The sequence below is a fragment of the Salvelinus alpinus genome, chromosome 7 (assembly GCF_045679555.1).
Source record: "Salvelinus alpinus chromosome 7, SLU_Salpinus.1, whole genome shotgun sequence".
Taxonomy (NCBI): Eukaryota; Metazoa; Chordata; class Actinopteri; order Salmoniformes; family Salmonidae; genus Salvelinus; species Salvelinus alpinus.
The window spans coordinates 84,174,616-84,193,871 of record NC_092092.1 but is presented as its reverse complement, the minus strand read 5'-3'; the positions used below and the strand labels follow the sequence as shown (position 1 = coordinate 84,193,871).

Genomic DNA, 19,256 nt, shown 5'->3' with positions numbered 1-19,256 from the left:
TTCAGGAAGAGTGAGATGTCTGTTACATGTTTGGCATTCAGGAAGGGAGAGATGTCTGTTACATGTTTGGCATTCAGGAAGGGAGAGATGTCTGTTACATGTTTGGCATTCAGGAAGGGAGATGTCTGTTACATGTTTGGCATTCAGGAAGAGTGAGATGTCTGTTACATGTTTGGCATTCAGGAAGGGAGAGATGTCTGTTACATGTTTGGCATTCAGGAAGGGAGATGTCTGTTACATGTTTGGCATTCAGGAAGAGTGAGATGTCTGTTACATGTTTGGCATTCAGGAAGGGAGAGATGTCTGTTACATGTTTGGCATTCAGGAAGGGAGAGATGTCTGTTACATGTTTGGCATTCAGGAAGGGAGAGATGTCTGTTACATGTTTGGCATTCAGGAAGGGAGAGATGTCTGTTACATGTTTGGCATTCAGGAAGGGAGAGATGTCTGTTACATGTTTGGCATTCAGGAAGAGAGATGTCTGTTACATGTTTGGCATTCAGGAAGAGGGAGATGTCTGTTACATGTTTGGCATTCAGGAAGAGAGATGTCTGTTACATGTTTGGCATTCAGGAAGAGGGAGATGTCTGTTACATGTTTGGCATTCAGGAAGAGAGATGTCTGTTACATGTTTGGCATTCAGGAAGGGAGAGATGTCTGTTACATGTTTGGCATTCAGGAAGGGTGAGATGTCTGTTACATGTTTGGCATTCAGGAAGAGAGATGTCTGTTACATGTTTGGCATTCAGGAAGAGAGATGTCTGTTACATGTTTGGCATTCAGGAAGGGAGAGATGTCTGTTACATGTTTGGCATTCAGGAAGGGAGATGTCTGTTACATGTTTGGCATTCAGGAAGAGAGATGTCTGTTACATGTTTGTCATTCAGGAAGAGAGATGTCTGTTACATGTTTGGCATTCAGGAAGAGAGAGATGTCTGTTACATGTTTGGCATTCAGGAAGAGAGATGTCTGTTACATGTTTGGCATTCAGGAAGAGAGAGATGTCTGTTACATGTTTGGCATTCAGGAAGGGAGAGATGTCTGTTACATGTTTGGCATTCAGGAAGAGAGAGATGTCTGTTACATGTTTGGCATTCAGGAAGAGAGATGTCTGTTACATGTTTGGCATTCAGGAAGGGAGATATGTCTGTTACATGTTTGGCATTCAGGAAGGGAGAGATGTCTGTTACATGTTTGGCATTCAGGAAGAGAGAGATGTCTGTTACATGTTTGGCATTCAGGAAGAGAGAGATGTCTGTTACATGTTTGGCATTCAGGAAGGGAGAGATGTCTGTTACATGTTTGGCATTCAGGAAGGGAGATGTCTGTTACATGTTTGGCATTCAGGAAGAGAGAGATGTCTGTTACATGTTTGGCATTCAGGAAGAGAGAGATGTCTGTTACATGTTTGGCATTCAGGAAGAGAGAGATGTCTGTTACATGTTTGGCATTCAGGAAGGGAGAGATGTCTGTTACATGACTAGTGTTCAGGCCAGGGCTGTGGACAAGGAAAAAGGGTTGGAGGATTGCAATCAATATTGTAATTATGCCACTTAGCCGCAGCTTTTACCCAAGCCACTTAAAGCCCGAATGAAAAGAAACATGTTTTTTTTCATGTGAACACGATGGAAATGGAATGCCGAGGAATCAATGAGAGAAAACGGACAGTGTGTCAACTGCGGAGCTGGGGAAATATGACAATGAATTGCGTGGGTCGTTTGTAGAAGAGGAAGTATGAACTTCCTTATGCTTCCTTATGCCAATTGACTAAAGATGGAGTAGAACATGTATTGGAGGATAAAGTAATCCTTCTGACCACCCCCCCCCCCCCCCCCTTAAAAGATTTAGATGCACTGTTGTAAAGTGGTTGTTCCACTGGATATCATAAGGTGAATGCACCAATTTGTAAGTCGCTCTGGATAAGAGCGTCTGCTAAATGACTTAAATGTAAATGTAATTGGGCTGGAAGCTAAGGTTTATCAGTCATATAGGATATATTTGTGAAAACATTGTTCCTACCTGTGTTCATTTTCATCACAGGCATAAAGCCTAGACAGGCTACGACTGGGAAAACTATACAAACTCCCATTTCAAGAGAGAATAGTGTTTTGTAGAACCGACTAGACTAGCTAAATTCTTTATAAACTGCTCGGGTGTACTAGCTACAACTGTCCTCACGTTCGTGAGTTAACGGTTTAGAGCAGGCAGGTACGGTGGCTCCCGTAGGACATATAAGGTGAGTCAACAGGAACACAATAATTAACACGGGCTACATAGCAAACAACCAATACAACTCTTTGTGAATTGACACTACTCTTGCACGTAAATGTTTCCTCTGTGTGAAGGCACTTTATGTGCATTTAACAGACATAGGCGCAGACACATACATACACACACACACACACACACACACACACACACACACACACACACAACATACGCACTATACACACACTTAGTGTGTTGTGAATTCTGTAATGAATGTGTTGTAATTTTTTTATTTATTGTATAACTGCCTTATTTCTGCCGGACCACAGGAAGAGTAGCTGCTGCCTTTGCCAGGAACTAATGGGGATCCATAATAAATACAAATACAAATGTGATCCCTGAGGGAATTGAACCCTTGACCTTGCTAGTTCCACCCTCTTACCAAATCTCACCCACCGAGCCACACATCCAGGATATGCCACCACGCAGGCTGTTGTCTGCAGTGTTTTTCACTAGCAACCTCTACCTCTCTCCCACCACCACCTCTAATGATGCCGGGTGACGGTCTGATTGAAGCAGTATTACTCCTGATATGTTTCATACTAGCGCCTAGCTTCATTTTCCCTCTGAAAATGCAAAGGACAGGACATTACACTTCATTTACTAATTAATTTAGCGTGGCAGGCTGCTGTGGAAGAGAGGAAGAAGACGTTCCTCTGTTGCTGCTGTGGCTGGCAGCACCGGGGCATTTGTCATACATCATGCTGCTCTAACAGCTCTTTACCACGCACACTTCTTTCTAATTTGGTTTTCTCTCTCCCTTTTCCTCATTCCACATCTCCCTGTTCATTTCCTCTTCCCTCCACCCTCTTTCCTCCCTCTTTCCTCTCTCTCTCCTGCCTCTCTCTCTCCTGACACTCTCTCCTGCCTCTCTCTCTCTTGACACTCTCTCCTGACACTCTCTCTCCTGACACTCTCTCTCCTGCCTCTCTCTCTCCTGCCTCTCTCTCTCCTGCCTCTCTCTCCTGCCTCTCTCTCTCCTGACACTCTCTCCTGCCTCTCTCTCTCTCCTGCCTCTCTCTCTCTCCTGCCTCTCTCTCTCTCCTGCCTCTCTCTCTCTCCTGCCTCTCTCTCTCTTCTCCTGCCTCTCTCTCTCTTCTCCTGCCTCTCTCTCTCTTCTCCTGCCCCTCTCTCTCTTCTCCTGCCTCTCTCTCTCTTCTCCTGCCTCTCTCTCTCTTCTCCTGCCCCTCTCTCTCCTCTCCTGCCCCTCTCTCTCTCTCCTCTCCTGCCCCCCTCTCTCTCCTCTCATGTAGACTCCTGAAGAGCTGGATGACTCTGACTTTGAGACGGAGGACTTTGATGTTCGCAGCAGGACCAGCGTTCAGACAGAAGATGACCAGCTTATCGCGGGCCAGAGCGCCAGGGTGAGTCCACACACTCCTCTCTCTTCCTCCACCCCCTCTACAGGCCGTCTCAGTGAGTAATGCACCTTGTTCAGGCCAAGACTCCCTTGACCCCCTCACAAATCCTCTGGACTTTCCATTCAGACAGACATGGTTATCGAGACTCCCCCCTCTCACATACTAGCTGCCAGGCCAGATCTGACAACATGTAAGGCCAAGGGGAAGGGAGTGAATCAGGACTGTGATAGTCTGGACTTCCATTCAGACAGACACTGATGATGTTCTGATATTTAATGAGCTCCTCTTACCTCGCTGGCTCCCACTCCACTGTGAACCCAGTATAAGTATCCATAACATTTACAGGAAGGTCTTTTCAATATCCTTTGTTTACTGCCTTGACTCACTATGCAAACTCCCATACATTTCCAGGAAGGGAAGCATGCTTAAGTTAAAACAGTAGTGTATATCTGGGCTCAATGTTTCTGTGTTACGGTGTAGTAGCCACTCGAAAGTCCAGGTTACTGGTTTAGGTCCAATCTGTTTAACATGGAACCCATAACAGAGGCTCATAAACCAGAGTTATTCAATCAGAATATTAGCTAGTGACTAGGCCGTCTAGCCAATTCAACTGGATTAGCTCATGAATTGTGTATTTAGTTTGGCGCAGCGTGAATGCTACGACAAATCACTGTTGACATTGGTGGTCCCAAATGGTCAAAAGTAGTACACTATCCACTATACAGTGTATTCGGAAAGTATTCAGACCCTTCCCATTTTCCACATTTTGTTACGTTACAGCCTTGTTTTAAAATTGATTAAATAATTGTTGTTCCTCATCAATCTAAACACAATACCCCATAATGACAATTTTTTTGAGGTTTTTAGATTTTTTTGCCAAAAGAAAAATATATTTTTGACAGAAGTATTCAGACCCTTTGCTATGAGACTCAATTGAGCTCAGCTGCATCCTGTTTCCATTGATCATTCTTGAGATGTTTCTACAACTTGATTGGAGTCCACCTGTGGTAACCATCTCTGCAGCACTCCACCAATCAGGCCTTTATGGTAGAGTGGCCAGACGGATGCCACTCCTCAGTAAAAGGCACATGACAGGTCGATTGGAGTTTGCCAAAAGTCACCTAAAGGACTCTGACCATGAGAAATAAGATTCTACTGTCTGATGAAATCAAGATTGAACTCTTTGGCCTGAATGCCAAGTGTCACATCTGGAGGAAACCTGGCGCCATCCCTCCGGTGAAGCATGGTGGTGGCAGCATCAAGCTGTGGGGATGTTTTTCAGCGGCAGGGACTGGGAGACTAGTTAGGATCGAGGGAAAGATGAACGGAGCAACGTACAGAGATCCTTGATGAAAACCTGTTCCAGAGCGCTCAGGACCTCAGACTGGAGTGAAGGTTCACCTTTTAACAGGACAGCGACCCTACTGTAAGCACACAGCCAAGACAACACAGGAGTGGCTTCGGGACAAGTCTCTGAAAGTCCTTGAGTGGCCCAGCCAGAGCCCAGACTTGACCTCCATCGAACATCTCGGAGGATACCTGAAAATAGCTGTGCAGTGACGCTCCCCATCCAACCTGACAGAGCTTGAGAGGATCTACAGAGAAGAATGGGAGTAACTCCCCAAATACAGGTGTGCCAAGCTTGTAGCGTCATACCCAAGAAGACTTGAAGCTGTAATCATTGCCAAAGGTGCTTCAATGAAGTACTGAGCAAAGAGTCTGAATACTTATGTAAATGTATTACATAGTTTCCAAAGTGTGTGTGTGTCTGAGAGAGGGTTGCATTTTGGAATGCCGGCACTAGTTGGGTTCCATTTTGGAATGCCGGCACTAGTTGGGTTGCATTTTGGAATGCCGGCACTAGTTGGGTTCCATTTTGGAATGCCGGCACTAGTTGGGTTGCATTTTGGAATGCCGGCACTAGTTGGGTTGCATTTTGGAATGCCGGCACTAGTTGGGTTGCATTTTGGAATGCCGGCACTAGTTGGGTTGCATTTTGGAATGCCGGCACTAGTTGGGTTCCATTTTGGAATGCCGGCACTAGTTGGGTTGCATTTTGGAATGCCGGCACTAGTTGGGTTGCATTTTGGAATGCCGGCACTAGTTGGGTTGCATTTTGGAATGCCGGCACTAGTTGGGTTGCATTTTGGAATGCCGGCACTAGTTGGGTTGCATTTTGGAATGCCAGCACTAGTTGGGTTGCATTTTGGAATGCCGGCACTAGTTGGGTTCCATTTTGGAATGCCGGCACTAGTTGGGTTCCATTTTGGAATGCCGGCACTAGTTGGGTTCCATTTTGGAATGCCGGCACTAGTTGGGTTCCATTTTGGAATGCCGGCACTAGTTGGGTTCCATTTTGGAATGCCGGCACTAGTTGGGTTCCATTTTGGAATGCCGGCACTAGTTGGGTTGCATTTTGGAATGCCGGCACTAGTTGGGTTCCATTTTGGAATGCCGGCACTAGTTGGGTTCCATTTTGGAATCAGTCATGTTAGAGGAGTAACCATCACTAGCCTGGTTACCTTTATTATATTAGAGTTCTGTAATGCTTCCAGCCTGGCTAGTGACTGCATTCATGATATTATGATTTCTTTAACAATATATTGTAAATGCTGTAGATGTCATGGCCCCTCTGCTCTCCATGTTTGTATTATCTATACTCTGTCCTGTTTCTCAAATCGGATCCTATTACTTGTATATTGCGCTAACCGTAGGGCTCTGGTCAAAAGTAGTGCACTTCATAGGGAATAGGGTGCCATTTGGGACACTACCCTTTTCTGAGCTGTGTTGGAAGGAAATGAAGAGCACTCCAGTTTAATACTGTTCACAACCTCAACCACTGCCCTACCACCCACAGAGTAGACCCACATCACCCAGAGAGAAGGCCCACAGAGTAGACCCACATCACCCAGAGAGAATGCCTACAGAGTACACATCTTTCACAGACACCCTCTCTTTAAATATTCCCTCTGTTGCCTTGGTAATGGATGTATTAATACATCCATTCATTGGCCAAATGAGGGGGCTACATTGGTGAGAAATATGTTAGTCGGTGTGGAAGCACGGCGTGACCTCATTAGCCCTCTTGTTATGCATCAATAATGTGGACCGTTCTGATGTCCAACTGAACTACAATCATTCTATTGTGTTTTCTATCACGTCTTCCTGTTTAGTTGCAAGGTTTCTCTACAAAGTGTTTTTGGAGCTGACCTTCGAGGCGTCTGCGGTTCATCTAAGCCTTAAGGAATGAAAACGAGGAAATTCATTCAAGAGCATTGGGACTTGACCAGAAAAGCCATATTTATAAAAACTTAAAGGAATGGCGATTTTTTTTATGTGCCTGACGGCGTTTTCTTCTCCGTGCTAAAGCGACGGCGTTAGGTCTGGGAGCTAACGCGAGTCGTCCATGAGTTCAGAGGCTCGTATGTACAGTTGGAAGTCGGAAGTTTACGTACACCTTAGCCAAATACATTTAAACTCAGTTTTTCCACAATTTCTGACATTTAATCCTAGTAAAAATTCCCTGTCTTAGGTCAGTTAGGATCACCTTTTTATTTTAAGAATGTGAAATGTCAGAATAATAGTAGAGAGAATGATTTAGTTCAGTTTTTATTTCTTTCATCACATTCCCAGTGGGTCAGAAGTTTACATACACTCAATTAGTAATTGGTAGCATTGCTTTTAAATTATTTAACTTGAGTGAAATGTTTCAGTTAGCTTCCCACAATAAGTTGGGTGAATTTTGGCCCATTCCTCCTGACAGAACTACTGAGTTTAACTGAGTAATAGTGACCAGTAGCAGGATAAATAGATACTAATGGTAATATATACATGTAAACAACAGTAATAGTGACCAGTAGCAGGATAAATAGATACTAATGGTAATATATACATGTCAACAACAGTAATAGTGACCAGTTTGTTGTACAGTAGTGTGTAGTGGCGTTTATTGTGGCGTGTATTGTACGGTAGTGGCGTGTATTGTACGATTGTGGCGTGTATTGTGCGGTAGTGGCGTGTATTGTGGCGTGTATTGTGCGGTAGTGGCGTGTATTGTGCGGTAGTGGCGTGTATTGTGCGGTAGTGGCGTGCATTGTGCGTGTAGTGGCGTGTAGTGACGTGTATTGTGCGGTAGTGGCGTGCATTGTGCGGTAGTGTCGTGCATTGTGCGGTAGTGGCGTGCATTGTGCGGTAGTGGCGTGTAGTGGCGTGTATTGTGCGTGTAGTGGCGTGTATTGTGCGTGTAGTGGCGTGTATTGTGCGGTAGTGGCGTGTATTGTGCGGTAGTGGCGTGTATTGTGTGTGTAGTGGCGCGCATTGTGCGGTAGCGGCGTGTATTGTGCGGTAGCGGCGTGTATTGTGCGGTAGTGGCGTGTATTGTGTGTGTAGTGGCGCGCATTGTGCGTGTAGTGGCGTGTATTGTGCGGTAGTGTGTGGTGTCCTGGTACTTATCTTCCAGTGTAACTCTCTCCATACCCAGGCATTTATGGCCCAGTGTAATGTTTTATATTCATCTCCTCTCTCCTTCATCTCTCCTCTACCAGGCTTTAACGGCTCGGTGTGCTGTTTTATAACTCTCTCCTCTACCAGGCTATCATGGCCCAGCTGCCCCAGGAGCAGAAGGCTAAGATCGCTGAGCAGGTGGCCAGTTTCCAGGAGGAGAAGAGCAAGCTGGACGCTGAGGTGTCCAAGTGGGACGACTCCGGCAACGACATCATCGTCCTGGCCAAACAGATGTGTATGATCATGATGGAGATGACGGACTTCACCAGGTATGGAGGGAGGACGGGGCAGAAGGGTGGGTGTGTGGAGGGGGGACTGGGCAGAGGGGTGGGTGTGGAGGGGGGACGGGGCAGAGGGGTGGGTGTGGAAGGGGGACGGGGCAGCGGAGGGGAGGGGGGGGCAGAGGGGTGGGTGTGGAGGGGGTAGTAGTTAAAATACCCTTTATCTAGTCCTCTGCCTGGATCCTAATCTGACTTTGATGCAGATCATGTTGTTCTTCATATTACCTTCTCTGGTAAACACACTATATCAAATAAAATCGTACGTTTATTCATCAGATGCACAGGATACAGAATATGTAAACGGTACAGTGAAATGGTTACTTGCATAGTGGTCTTTAGCTAGCTAAACAATGAACCATAATCCCAACTCTAATGCTGCGTTCAAAACAACTAGGAACTCAAACATAAAATAAAGAAATCTGACAGGGAAAAATTGAATTCAACTCTGTTGTTAAACTCGGGGGCCCCTTTTCTAGAGCTAACGTTAGCTATACACAGACGTTATAGAGCAAATGTTAGCTATACACAGATCATATACGTAACGTTAGCTAGCGAGCCAGCTAAAGTTAGCTATACACAGATCATATACGTAACGTTAGCTAGCGAGCCAGCTAAAGTTAGCTATACACAGATCATATACGTAACGTTAGCGAGCTAGCTAACAGTGGCCTTTTAAATGTATAATATCTGAAAATGTAGCTAGACTCTTAACCGTATACGTGGATGAATGTTTCTCCCGCTCTGTCATGGTTGCCACGGTTGCCCTTAGTTTGAAGATGTAATCCGGAGACGGGTGTTTTATACAACAGCCTTCTTTCAGTGTTCTCTTTTTGGAATCTCTCAGCATGTGGCAATAATCTCTCTGCTTCCACCGGGCATTCCGCTGATTTGAAAACTGGGTCGACTTGTTCCGTGTCAACGACAATGTTTCTTCCCCACCGTTGTCATCAGAAGACTACAATCTCTGGTTCAATTAAAATGTTTGTTTTTTTAACCTAAATCAGGGATTGTCTGATTCATTGTCAGAGAGAGTCGGTATGGCACAATCATCCTGCAGAAAGTAGTCCCATCACAACGTTTCCCCACTGAGCTTTGTCGATAACGCTATTAACAGCAGTAGCGCAAGTTCTTCAGTTCTTCATTATCGATTTATTTTTTAAAGCTGCGGTAGATGGTATTATCCACACCTACTTAGCAGATCATGTTATTTAAAAGAAGCATGCTGCATGGCAGGCCAATCTGAACTCCTCTCTTGGGAATGTCCAGCCCACTCCATTATCTCTGCCAATCACGGCTAACGGGAAGGTTCCTGTAGGTTTCCGTGGCTAAAAACCAACTGAGCTCGGTATTTCAACAATTTTATTCGTATTTACAGATGTTATACAAGTTTGTTATTAAGGCACGTGGAAGTTCACATTTTCCACAAGGCATTTCTTCCCCAAAAAAAGTATTTTTATAAAAAGTAAAATGTTGAAATGGCTCTCCTGTGAAGGAGTGACGGGCGACATAAGCCTAGTTCCCTGAAACGGGTTACATTAGTAAGATGGTCTCTGTCTGGACTGGGGAGGCCAGCAGCTGTCTTTTAGTAAATGTGACACACAGACAAGACCGTAGGCTCTATGGCACATCACCTGAGTGCCCTGGCCGGCCATCTGCTCAGTAAGACGTGTGTGTCGGGAGGGGTGTGTGTGTGTGTGGTCTTTTGCCTGCAAGTAAAGAGGTGTGTGTGTCTTCCTCTTTGTATTTTAAAGTGAATCAGTCAGGAGACATTGTGTCTGGAGATAATGACAGAGCAAAGCTCTCTCAACTTCCAACTCTTTAAACGAGTTTCTCCAGTCAGATCTTGCCTAACACTGCAGTCACCCTGTAAGCACCAGCCTTGAAGACAGGGTTTACTCCACAAACCAAGGCATTGTCCTTAGCTAAACAGCATAAACACTGAACATGAAGCTGCGTGAGATTAAATTGCACGAAAACTGAGGACACCGAAAGGAGTATAAATCCACTTAGACTGCCTTCCTCAGTCCAAGCCCAGCCTACCTCCGTCCAAGCCCAGCCTTCCTCCGTCCAAGCCCAGCCTACCTCCGTCCAAGCCCAGCCTACCTCCGTCCAAGCCCAGCCTACCTCCGTCCAAGCCCAGCCTACCTCCGTCCAAGCCCAGCCTACCTCCGTCCAAGCCCAGCCTTCCTCCGTCCAAGCCCAGCCTTCCTCCGTCCAAGCCCAGCCTACCTCCGTCCAAGCCCAGCCTTCCTCCGTCCAAGCCCAGCCTTCCTCCGTCCAAGCCCTCCCTGCCGCAGTTAGCTCCAGCCCTCCACTCTCTTCCTCCAACCAGCCATAGACCCATCCAGCCTTCCCTTCCGCAGTTAGCGTCAGACCTCCTTCAGGTTAGGCTGATGAGCCAGCCTTTGATCAAATGCTTAACATCGTCCAGCTTCAATCCTACCACTTCTGATCCGCGTCCCCCTGAAGGATCCTAACGGCAGGCAGCGGTTCCTCTCCCAGACCTATTGTTCTGCATGCTAATGTCATGCTAATACATGCAAATGAAGCGCCGCTCTCACGTCTCCTACCCTGCTACACTAGCCCTGCCGTAAAAACAACATGCATGTGTAGTGATTAAAACACAACATGTATATATTTTCTGATGTAGATTTTAAGAAGTGATATTAAAAGATTTTCTTTTAAGATGGAGATGACATGTTAACCATCAGGGGCTTGGCGCTGTCTCGTTCTAGTCTTCACCGTGGAAAGGCCCAAGGGATTTACTTTCACCCAAACCCACCAATAATGTTGTGTAGATATATAAACAGGAGAATGTTTAGATATAGCTGAGGAATTCTAGTCAGAATTCATCTACACTCATAAATATGTAGATATTTCTCACACTAGGAGAGTGGTTGTGTGACTGTGTGTTATGGCTGCTACACCATGTCACCCATGGTCACCCATGTCACCCATGGTCACCCATGTCACCCATGGTCACCTGCAGCAGCAGGGGGAGGCAGAAAGAAGGAAGGTCAGCCAATAACTAATTCAGTCCACGCCCAAGTGATTGGTCCTTAACCTTGTGTCCGGGCAGGCAAGCACCAGCAAGGTTAGATCAGTGAGGAGGAAATTGACTTGGGCTTTTCCGCCCGCCTGTCTGTCATACTATCTCTCTACACAGCCTGGTATTTGACTGACTGTTACTGCCTGGGGGTGCCACCCACTCTGCATATGGTGGTGGAGGTGACGACTAGCCCAGTGTCTGAATATGGTGGTGGAGGTGACGACTAGCCCAGTGTCTGAATATGGTGGAGGAGGTGACGACTAGCCCAGTGTCTGAATATGGTGGTGGAGGTGACGACTAGCCCAGTGTCTGAATATGGTGGTGGAGGTGACGACTAGCCCAGTGTCTGAATATGGTGGTGGAGGTGACGACTAGCCCAGTGTCTGAATATGGTGGTGGAGGTGACGACTAGCCCAGTGTCTGAATATGGTGGTGGAGGTGACGACTAGCCCAGTGTCTGAATATGGTGGTGGAGGTGATGACTAGCCCAGTGTCTGAATATGGTGGTGGAGGTGACGACTAGCCCAGTGTCTGAATATGGTGGTGGAGGTGACGACTAGCCCAGTGTCTGAATATGGTGGTGGAGGTGATGACTAGCCCAGTGTCTGAATATGGTGGTGGAGGTGACGACTAGCCCAGTGTCTGAATATGGTGGTGGAGGTGATGACTAGCCCAGTGTCTGAATATGGTGGTGGTGGTGACGACTAGCCCAGTGTCTGAATATGGTGGTGGAGGTGACGGCTAGCCCAGTGTCTGAATATGGTGGTGGAGGTGATGACTAGCCCAGTGTCTGAGACAGACAAACACATGGAAGGGAGTGGTAGAGGGATAGCGAGAGCAGGGGAAGGGAGACAGACAAACACATGGAAGGGAGTGGTAGAGGGATAGAGAGAGCAGTGGAAGGGAGACAGACAAACACATGGAAGGGAGTGGTAGAGGGATAGCGAGAGCAGGGGAAGGGAGACAGACAAACACATGGAAGGGAGTGGTAGAGGGATAGCGAGAGCAGGGGAAGGGAGACAGACAAACACATGGAAGGGAGTGGTAGAGGGATAGCGAGAGCAGGGGAAGGGAGACAGACAAACACATGGAAGGGAGTGGTAGAGGGATAGCGAGAGCAGGGGAAGGGAGACAGACAAACACATGGAAGGGAGTGGTAGAGGGATAGCGAGAGCAGGGGAAGGGAGACAGACAAACACATGGAAGGGAGTGGTAGAGGGATAGCGAGAGCAGGGGAAGGGAGACAGACAAACACATGGAAGGGAGGGGTAGAGGGATAGAGAGAGCAGGGGAAGGGAGACAGACAAACACATGGAAGGGAGTGGTAGAGGGATAGCGAGAGCAGGGGAAGGGAGACAGACAAACACATGGAAGGGAGTGGTAGAGGGATAGCGAGAGCAGGGGAAGGGAGACAGACAAACACATGGAAGGGAGTGGTAGAGGGATAGCGAGAGCAGGGGAAGGGAGACAGACAAACACATGGAAGGGAGTGGTAGAGGGATAGCGAGAGCAGGGGAAGGGAGACAGACAAACACATGGAAGGGAGTGGTAGAGGGATAGAGAGAGCAGGGGAAGGGAGACAGACAAACACATGGAAGGGAGTGGTAGAGGGATAGCGAGAGCAGGGGAAGGGAGACAGACAAACACATGGAAGGGAGTGGTAGAGGGATAGAGAGAGCAGGGAAAGGGAGACAGACAAACACATGGAAGGGAGTGGTAGAGGGATAGAGAGAGCAGGGGAAGGGAGACAGACAAACACATGGAAGGGAGTGGTAGAGGGATAGAGAGAGCAGGGGAAGGGAGACAGACAAACACATGGAAGGGAGTGGTAGAGGGATAGAGAGAGCAGGGGAAGGGAGACAGACAAACACATGGAAGGGAGTGGTAGAGGGATAGAGAGAGCAGGGGAAGGGAGACAGACAAACACATGGAAGGGAGTGGTAGAGGGATAGAGAGAGCAGGGGAAGGGAGACAGACAAACACATGGAAGGGAGTGGTAGAGGGATAGAGAGAGCAGGGGAAGGGAGACAGACAAACACATGGAAGGGAGTGGTAGAGGGATAGAGAGAGCAGGGGAAGGGAGACAGACAAACACATGGAAGGGAGTGGTAGAGGGATAGAGAGAGCAGGGGAAGGGAGACAGACAAACACATGGAAGGGAGTGGTAGAGGGATAGCGAGAGCAGGGGAAGGGAGACAGACAAACACATGGAAGGGAGTGGTAGAGGGATAGCGAGAGCAGGGGAAGGGAGACAGACAAACACATGGAAGGGAGTGGTAGAGGGATAGCGAGAGCAGGGGAAGGGAGACAGACAAACACATGGAAGGGAGTGGTAGAGGGATAGAGAGAGCAGGGGAAGGGAGACAGACAAACACATGGAAGGGAGTGGTAGAGGGATAGAGAGAGCAGGGGAAGGGAGACAGACAAACACATGGAAGGGAGTGGTAGAGGGATAGAGAGAGCAGGGGAAGGGAGACAGACAAACACATGGAAGGGAGTGGTAGAGGGATAGCGAGAGCTTAAGGGACCTGTAAAGAGGAAGCGGGAGAAACGGGACAAAATTCCATCTGTTGTGGGAGAGTTGGACGGGAAGGTTTGTAGCCTGGAGAGAGCAGCTTTGAATCCAGGCTATTAGCTGAACAGGACTGGCACTGCCCCCTATCCCACCCTGTCTGTCCCTCCATCTCTCTATCCCACCCTGTCTGTCCCTCCATCTCTCTATCCCACCCTGTCTGTCCCTCCATCTCTCTATCCCACCCTGTCTGTCCCTCCATCTCTCTATCCCACCCTGTCTGTCCCTCCATCTCTCTATCCCACCCTGTCTGTCCCTCCATCTCTCTATCCCACCCTGTCTGTCCCTCCTCCCTCCATCTCTCTATCCAACCTTCTCTCTGTCCCACCCTCTTTCCATAAGTGTACCCAGACAGCAGAAGGGAGAAATGGGTGTTGCTGTTCTCTGACCATCTGGATTGGCTCAGCCTGGACACATGTCACGTAGGCATCATGGAACCATAAGTCCCTCCCTCACGTCTCACTCAGGCTTTTAATATTGCCAGGTTAGGTCTGTAGCTAAAGGTCACCAGTAAACAGGCCAAAGGTCAAAGGTGAGGGATGAATTTAAATCCAGCTTTAAAACCTCTTCCGTGTAAAGTCTCCTGTTTAGGGTACCTGTGTGGTTCTAGTACCGGTTCTGACCGACATCTTTGCTTATAAATGGAATTAAATTGATTGGTATCCCTGACTCTCACGGACACAGGAGTATGTCTCTTCTGCCTTTGCGAACCAGGATGTGAAATCTGACACCACTTGGAGGCTGGGATGTCCCTCCTACCATTTCATTCGCTCTTCTGACTGTCAATCAAGTCCTGGCTGAACCCTAAATCACAACCACAAACAACACATGTGCCTGTAATCCTTAGATCATAACGCAGCAGGAGAGATTTGTTTCGTCACTGTATCACATTCAGAGATCTATTTATAGCCAATCTAAAGATAATTAATAGATTTTAAACACACGGAAAAAACATTGTCATAGACGGACGATATTAATATGAGCTGAAAGGTGTTTTCCTAACGAGTTTAGGAAGCCAAGTTTAGAGCTCTGAGGCGTTCACGGCGATTGAGGCAGACGTTTGGAGAGTATATGCACATGTTCTCTCTAACACTAAATATGCAAATATGTATTTCACAGTTCTAAGGAAGGAGAAGTCTTATAGTGAGTTATTTCAGGCCTTTTATTCATAGTTTAGACGAATAAGAAATGAATCATATTAAATGTATCATAATTCTACTTTGAGCTTGTGTCCTCAAAAGTGACTACACCTCCAGCAATTTATAACCATTTTTACTAGAAAGGTGAGGTTTGTACCTTTTTATTTCTAGGAGTATGCAGCATTACTAGTTGATTGCCCTTTCATGATAAATAAATACTTCAGGGGATTACGTGGGTTACATGTTCAATTATATTTAATTGTTAAGCCTGAACAGGATAAAGGTGTGGGATCAATTTAAATCCTAATTAGTAGTGCACTACTTTTGACCAGAACCCTATTCCCTATTATAGTGCACTACTTTAGACCAGAGCCCTATTCCCTATATAGTGCACTACTTTAGACCAGAGCCCTATTCCTTATATACTGTACTACTTTAGACCAGAGCCATTTTAGGTCCTATTCCCTATATAGTGCACTACTTTAGACCAGAGCCCTTTTGGTCCTATTTCCTATATAGTGCACTACTTTAGACCAGAGCCCTTTTGGGTCCTATTCCCTATATAGTGTACTACTTTAGACCAGAGCCCTTTTGGGTCCTATTCCCTATATAGTGTACTACTTTAGACCAGAGCCCTATGAGTCCTATTCCCTATATAGTGCACTACTTTTGACCAGAGCCCTTTTGGGTCCTATTCCCTATATAGTGTACTACTTTAGACCAGAGCCCTATGGGTCCTATTTCCTATATAGTGTACTACTTTAGACCAGAGCCCTATGGGTCCTATTCCCTATATAGTGCACTACTTTTGACCAGAGCCCTTTTGGGTCCTATTCCCTATATAGTGTACTACTTTAGACCAGAGCCCTATGGGTCCTGGTCAAAAGTAGTGCACGATATAGGGCAAATGGTTCCTTTTGGGGATTTGTACAGAGATTAGGGTATTTTTTATTGGTCTGTGTAGGTGGGGGAGGAGTGACTGGTGCAGCTAGCTACCCATGTGTTGTAGTGGCTTCTTAGGGTGAAGGTATAAAACACATGATCAAATTACTGTCACTGGGGGGGCTGTGTGTACCATAACACACATCTCCCCCCCCCCCCCCCCCCCCATATACATACCATCTGTCAGAGAGGGAGAGAACATCTATCCTTCAAAAACAGAGACTACACGATGAGAGGCTGTTGAATATTGGTTGAGGCTAGATGGAGTGTATCAGAGCTGTGTGTTTGTGGATCGTTTGTTCCCAGGAACAAAGGTCTGTTGAAGAGGTGCGTATGTCAGTGGAGGCTCCTCAGAGGAGGAAGGGGACCATCCTCAGTTGAATTTCATAAAAAAATAGTGAAACATTAAAGTTATCCTTTTTAGATAAAACTATACTAAATGTATTAACGTCACCAAATAATTCATATAAACACTGTTTTGCAAAGGTCTATAGTATCCTCAGCAGCACTCTGTAGGGTAGCTGGAGGACAGATAGCTTCCATCCTACTCTGGGTACAATCATTTCAATACAAAACCCAGGAGGCTCATGGTTCTCACCCCTTCAATAGATTTACACAGTAATTGTGACAACTTCCAGAGGATGTCCTCCAAACCTATCAGAGCTCTTGCAGCATGAACTGACATTTTGTCCACCCAATCAAAGTATCAGAAAATGAATCTAGTACTGAAAGCATAAGCTACAGCTAGCTAGCACTGCAGTGTTTAAGATATGGTGAGTAGTAGAACTCAGAGAGACAATAGTTGAACAGTTTTGAACAAATTAATTTCTTAAAAAATGGAGGAACAAGAGAGAGCTAGCTATATTTGGTTGTATTTTAACTTTCACTAGTTTAGCCTACTCAAACTCCCAGCTTCACCAGAGAGGGATGCCATGTTAGCCAGCTGGTTATGGTTATCCACCATTGGAACTCTTCATTTTACATTTACATTTTAGTCATTTAGCAGACGCTCTTATCCAGAGCGACTTACAGTAGAGTGCATACATTTTTTTTTATTACATTTTTACATACTGAGACAAGGATATCCCTACCGGCCAAACCCTCCCTACCGGCCAAACCCTCCCTACCGGCCAAACCCTCCCTACCGGCCAAACCCTCCCTAACCCGGACGACGCTATGCCAATTGTGCGTCGCCCCACCCGGTCGGCTGCGACAGAGCCTGGGCGCGAACCCAGCCCAGCCTGGGCGCGAACCCAGAGACTCTGGTGGCGCAGCTAGCACTGCGATGCAGTGCCCTAGACCACTGCGCCACCCGGGTGACTCTTCATGGTGAACTTGTGGTTTTATTAATGTATTGCCACCGGGGCCCGCCGATGTAACTGATAAACTGCTTGCTGACTACACTGTACTACATTATTCTAGCGGGGTTTATTAATGCGTTAGTTCTAGTAGATATGTTGACTATGAGGTGACAACGATGTAGCCTTTGTTGTAAAAGTTAGCTGTCATGATATGAAGGTTTGGCTTGGAAAGTTTTTTTTTTCCCACCTGGTCCGACATCTGATGTGCTAGAAGTCCACATGAAGACAAAGGGCAAAGGGTGAGAAGAAGAAGAGAGCGCGTAGATGCGAGAAGGAATTCTATATACACCGAGAGAGAAAAAAGTGATCATGCTGTTCACGTGGCTGCTATGAAAGTGAACTGTGTTTGTGCGTGATCATGGGGTGTATTCATTCTACTGATTCTGTTGAAAAATGTTTATTAAACGGAAACAAATGGAACAAAACGGGGGATAAACCTACCTGAATTTGTCCAATAGAAACTCTGATTTGAAACTATCAGGCTAATGATTACACTCTAGATTAGCTAGATACGGGCAAACCGTGTGTGAAGGCGGGATCGAATATGTCACTGTCACCTTGATTTACTTTAAGCATCAGCTATCTGTGCAGCTTACCGATCGCTGCAGCTGTACACAGCCCATCTGTAAATAGCCCATCCATCTACCTACCTCATCCCCATATTGTTTTCATTTATTTTTGCACACCAGTATTTCTACTTGCACATCATCATCTGCTCATCTATCACTCCAGTGTTCATGTGCGAAATTGTAATTACTTCTCCACTATGGCCTATTTATTGCCTCACCTCCTTACTCCATTTGCATACACTGAATATAGATTTTTCTATTGTGTTATTGGCTGTATGTTTGTTTATTCCATGTGTAACTCTGTGTTGTTTTTGTCGCACTGCTTTGCTTTATCTTGGCCAGGTCTCAGTTGTAAATGAGAACTTGTTCTCAACTGGCCTACCTGGTGAAATATATATATATTTTTAAATACTCAAATTCTCTCTACCTGCTAGGTTGTAGCAACCTCATGATGGGTATAGGGACAATTATAATATCATGTAGTAGCCTGAACCTATCAATGTTACATTGAACTGGGTGAATGGAATATGAATGAGAGTCATCCAATATGCTGTAACAGAAATTAGTCCGTACGCATTAAAACATGTACTCACCCTCCCTCATCTTAAACGGCACGAGCGCCTCTGGTGTGTGTGAACAACAGACTGATGTGTGTGTGTATGAACAGCAGACTGATGTGTGTGTGTGTGTGTGTGAACAGCAGACTGACGTGTGTGTGTGTGTCCTGTGTTCTCAGGGGTAAAGGTCTGTTGAAGAGGTGTGTGTATGAACAGCAGACTGATGTGTGTGTGTATGAACAGACTGATGTATGTGTGTGTGTGAACAGCAGACTGATGTGTGTGTGTGTATGAACAGACTGATGTGTGTGTCCTGTGTTCCCAAGGGTAAAGGTCCGTTGAAGAGGTGTGTGTGTATGAACAGCAGACTGATGTGTGTGTGTGAACAGCAGACTGATGTGTGTGTGTGTCCTGTGTTCCCAGGGGTAAAGGTCCGTTGAAGAATACCTCTGATGTCATCAGTGCTGCTAAGAAGATTGCTGAGGCTGGATCCAGGATGGATAAACTGGGCCGTACCATCGCAGACCAGGTAGATTACACGCTGATCCATGTCTCACCATCTAGCACTCTGTTGCCCTGGTGTTTCTCTCGCTCTCTCCCCCTGGAGTTGCTCTCGCTCCCCCTCTTTTTCTCTCTCCCTATTCATTCATCTCT

The 19,256-nt window shown here is 46.4% G+C and overlaps 1 protein-coding gene across 2 annotated transcripts in view; it reads left to right on the top strand.

Annotated features, from left to right (window-relative positions):
* Positions 1-19,256, top strand: part of LOC139581791 (catenin alpha-1-like) — a 246,011-nt gene that overhangs the window by 187,988 nt on the left and 38,767 nt on the right. For both annotated transcript variants that reach the window (XM_071411967.1, XM_071411966.1), the window contains exons 15-17: positions 3,522-3,632; positions 8,220-8,401; positions 19,026-19,131. In XM_071411967.1, the coding sequence (XP_071268068.1) occupies positions 3,522-3,632; positions 8,220-8,401; positions 19,026-19,131 (399 nt within the window). The remainder of the gene's footprint in view (positions 1-3,521; positions 3,633-8,219; positions 8,402-19,025; positions 19,132-19,256) is intronic.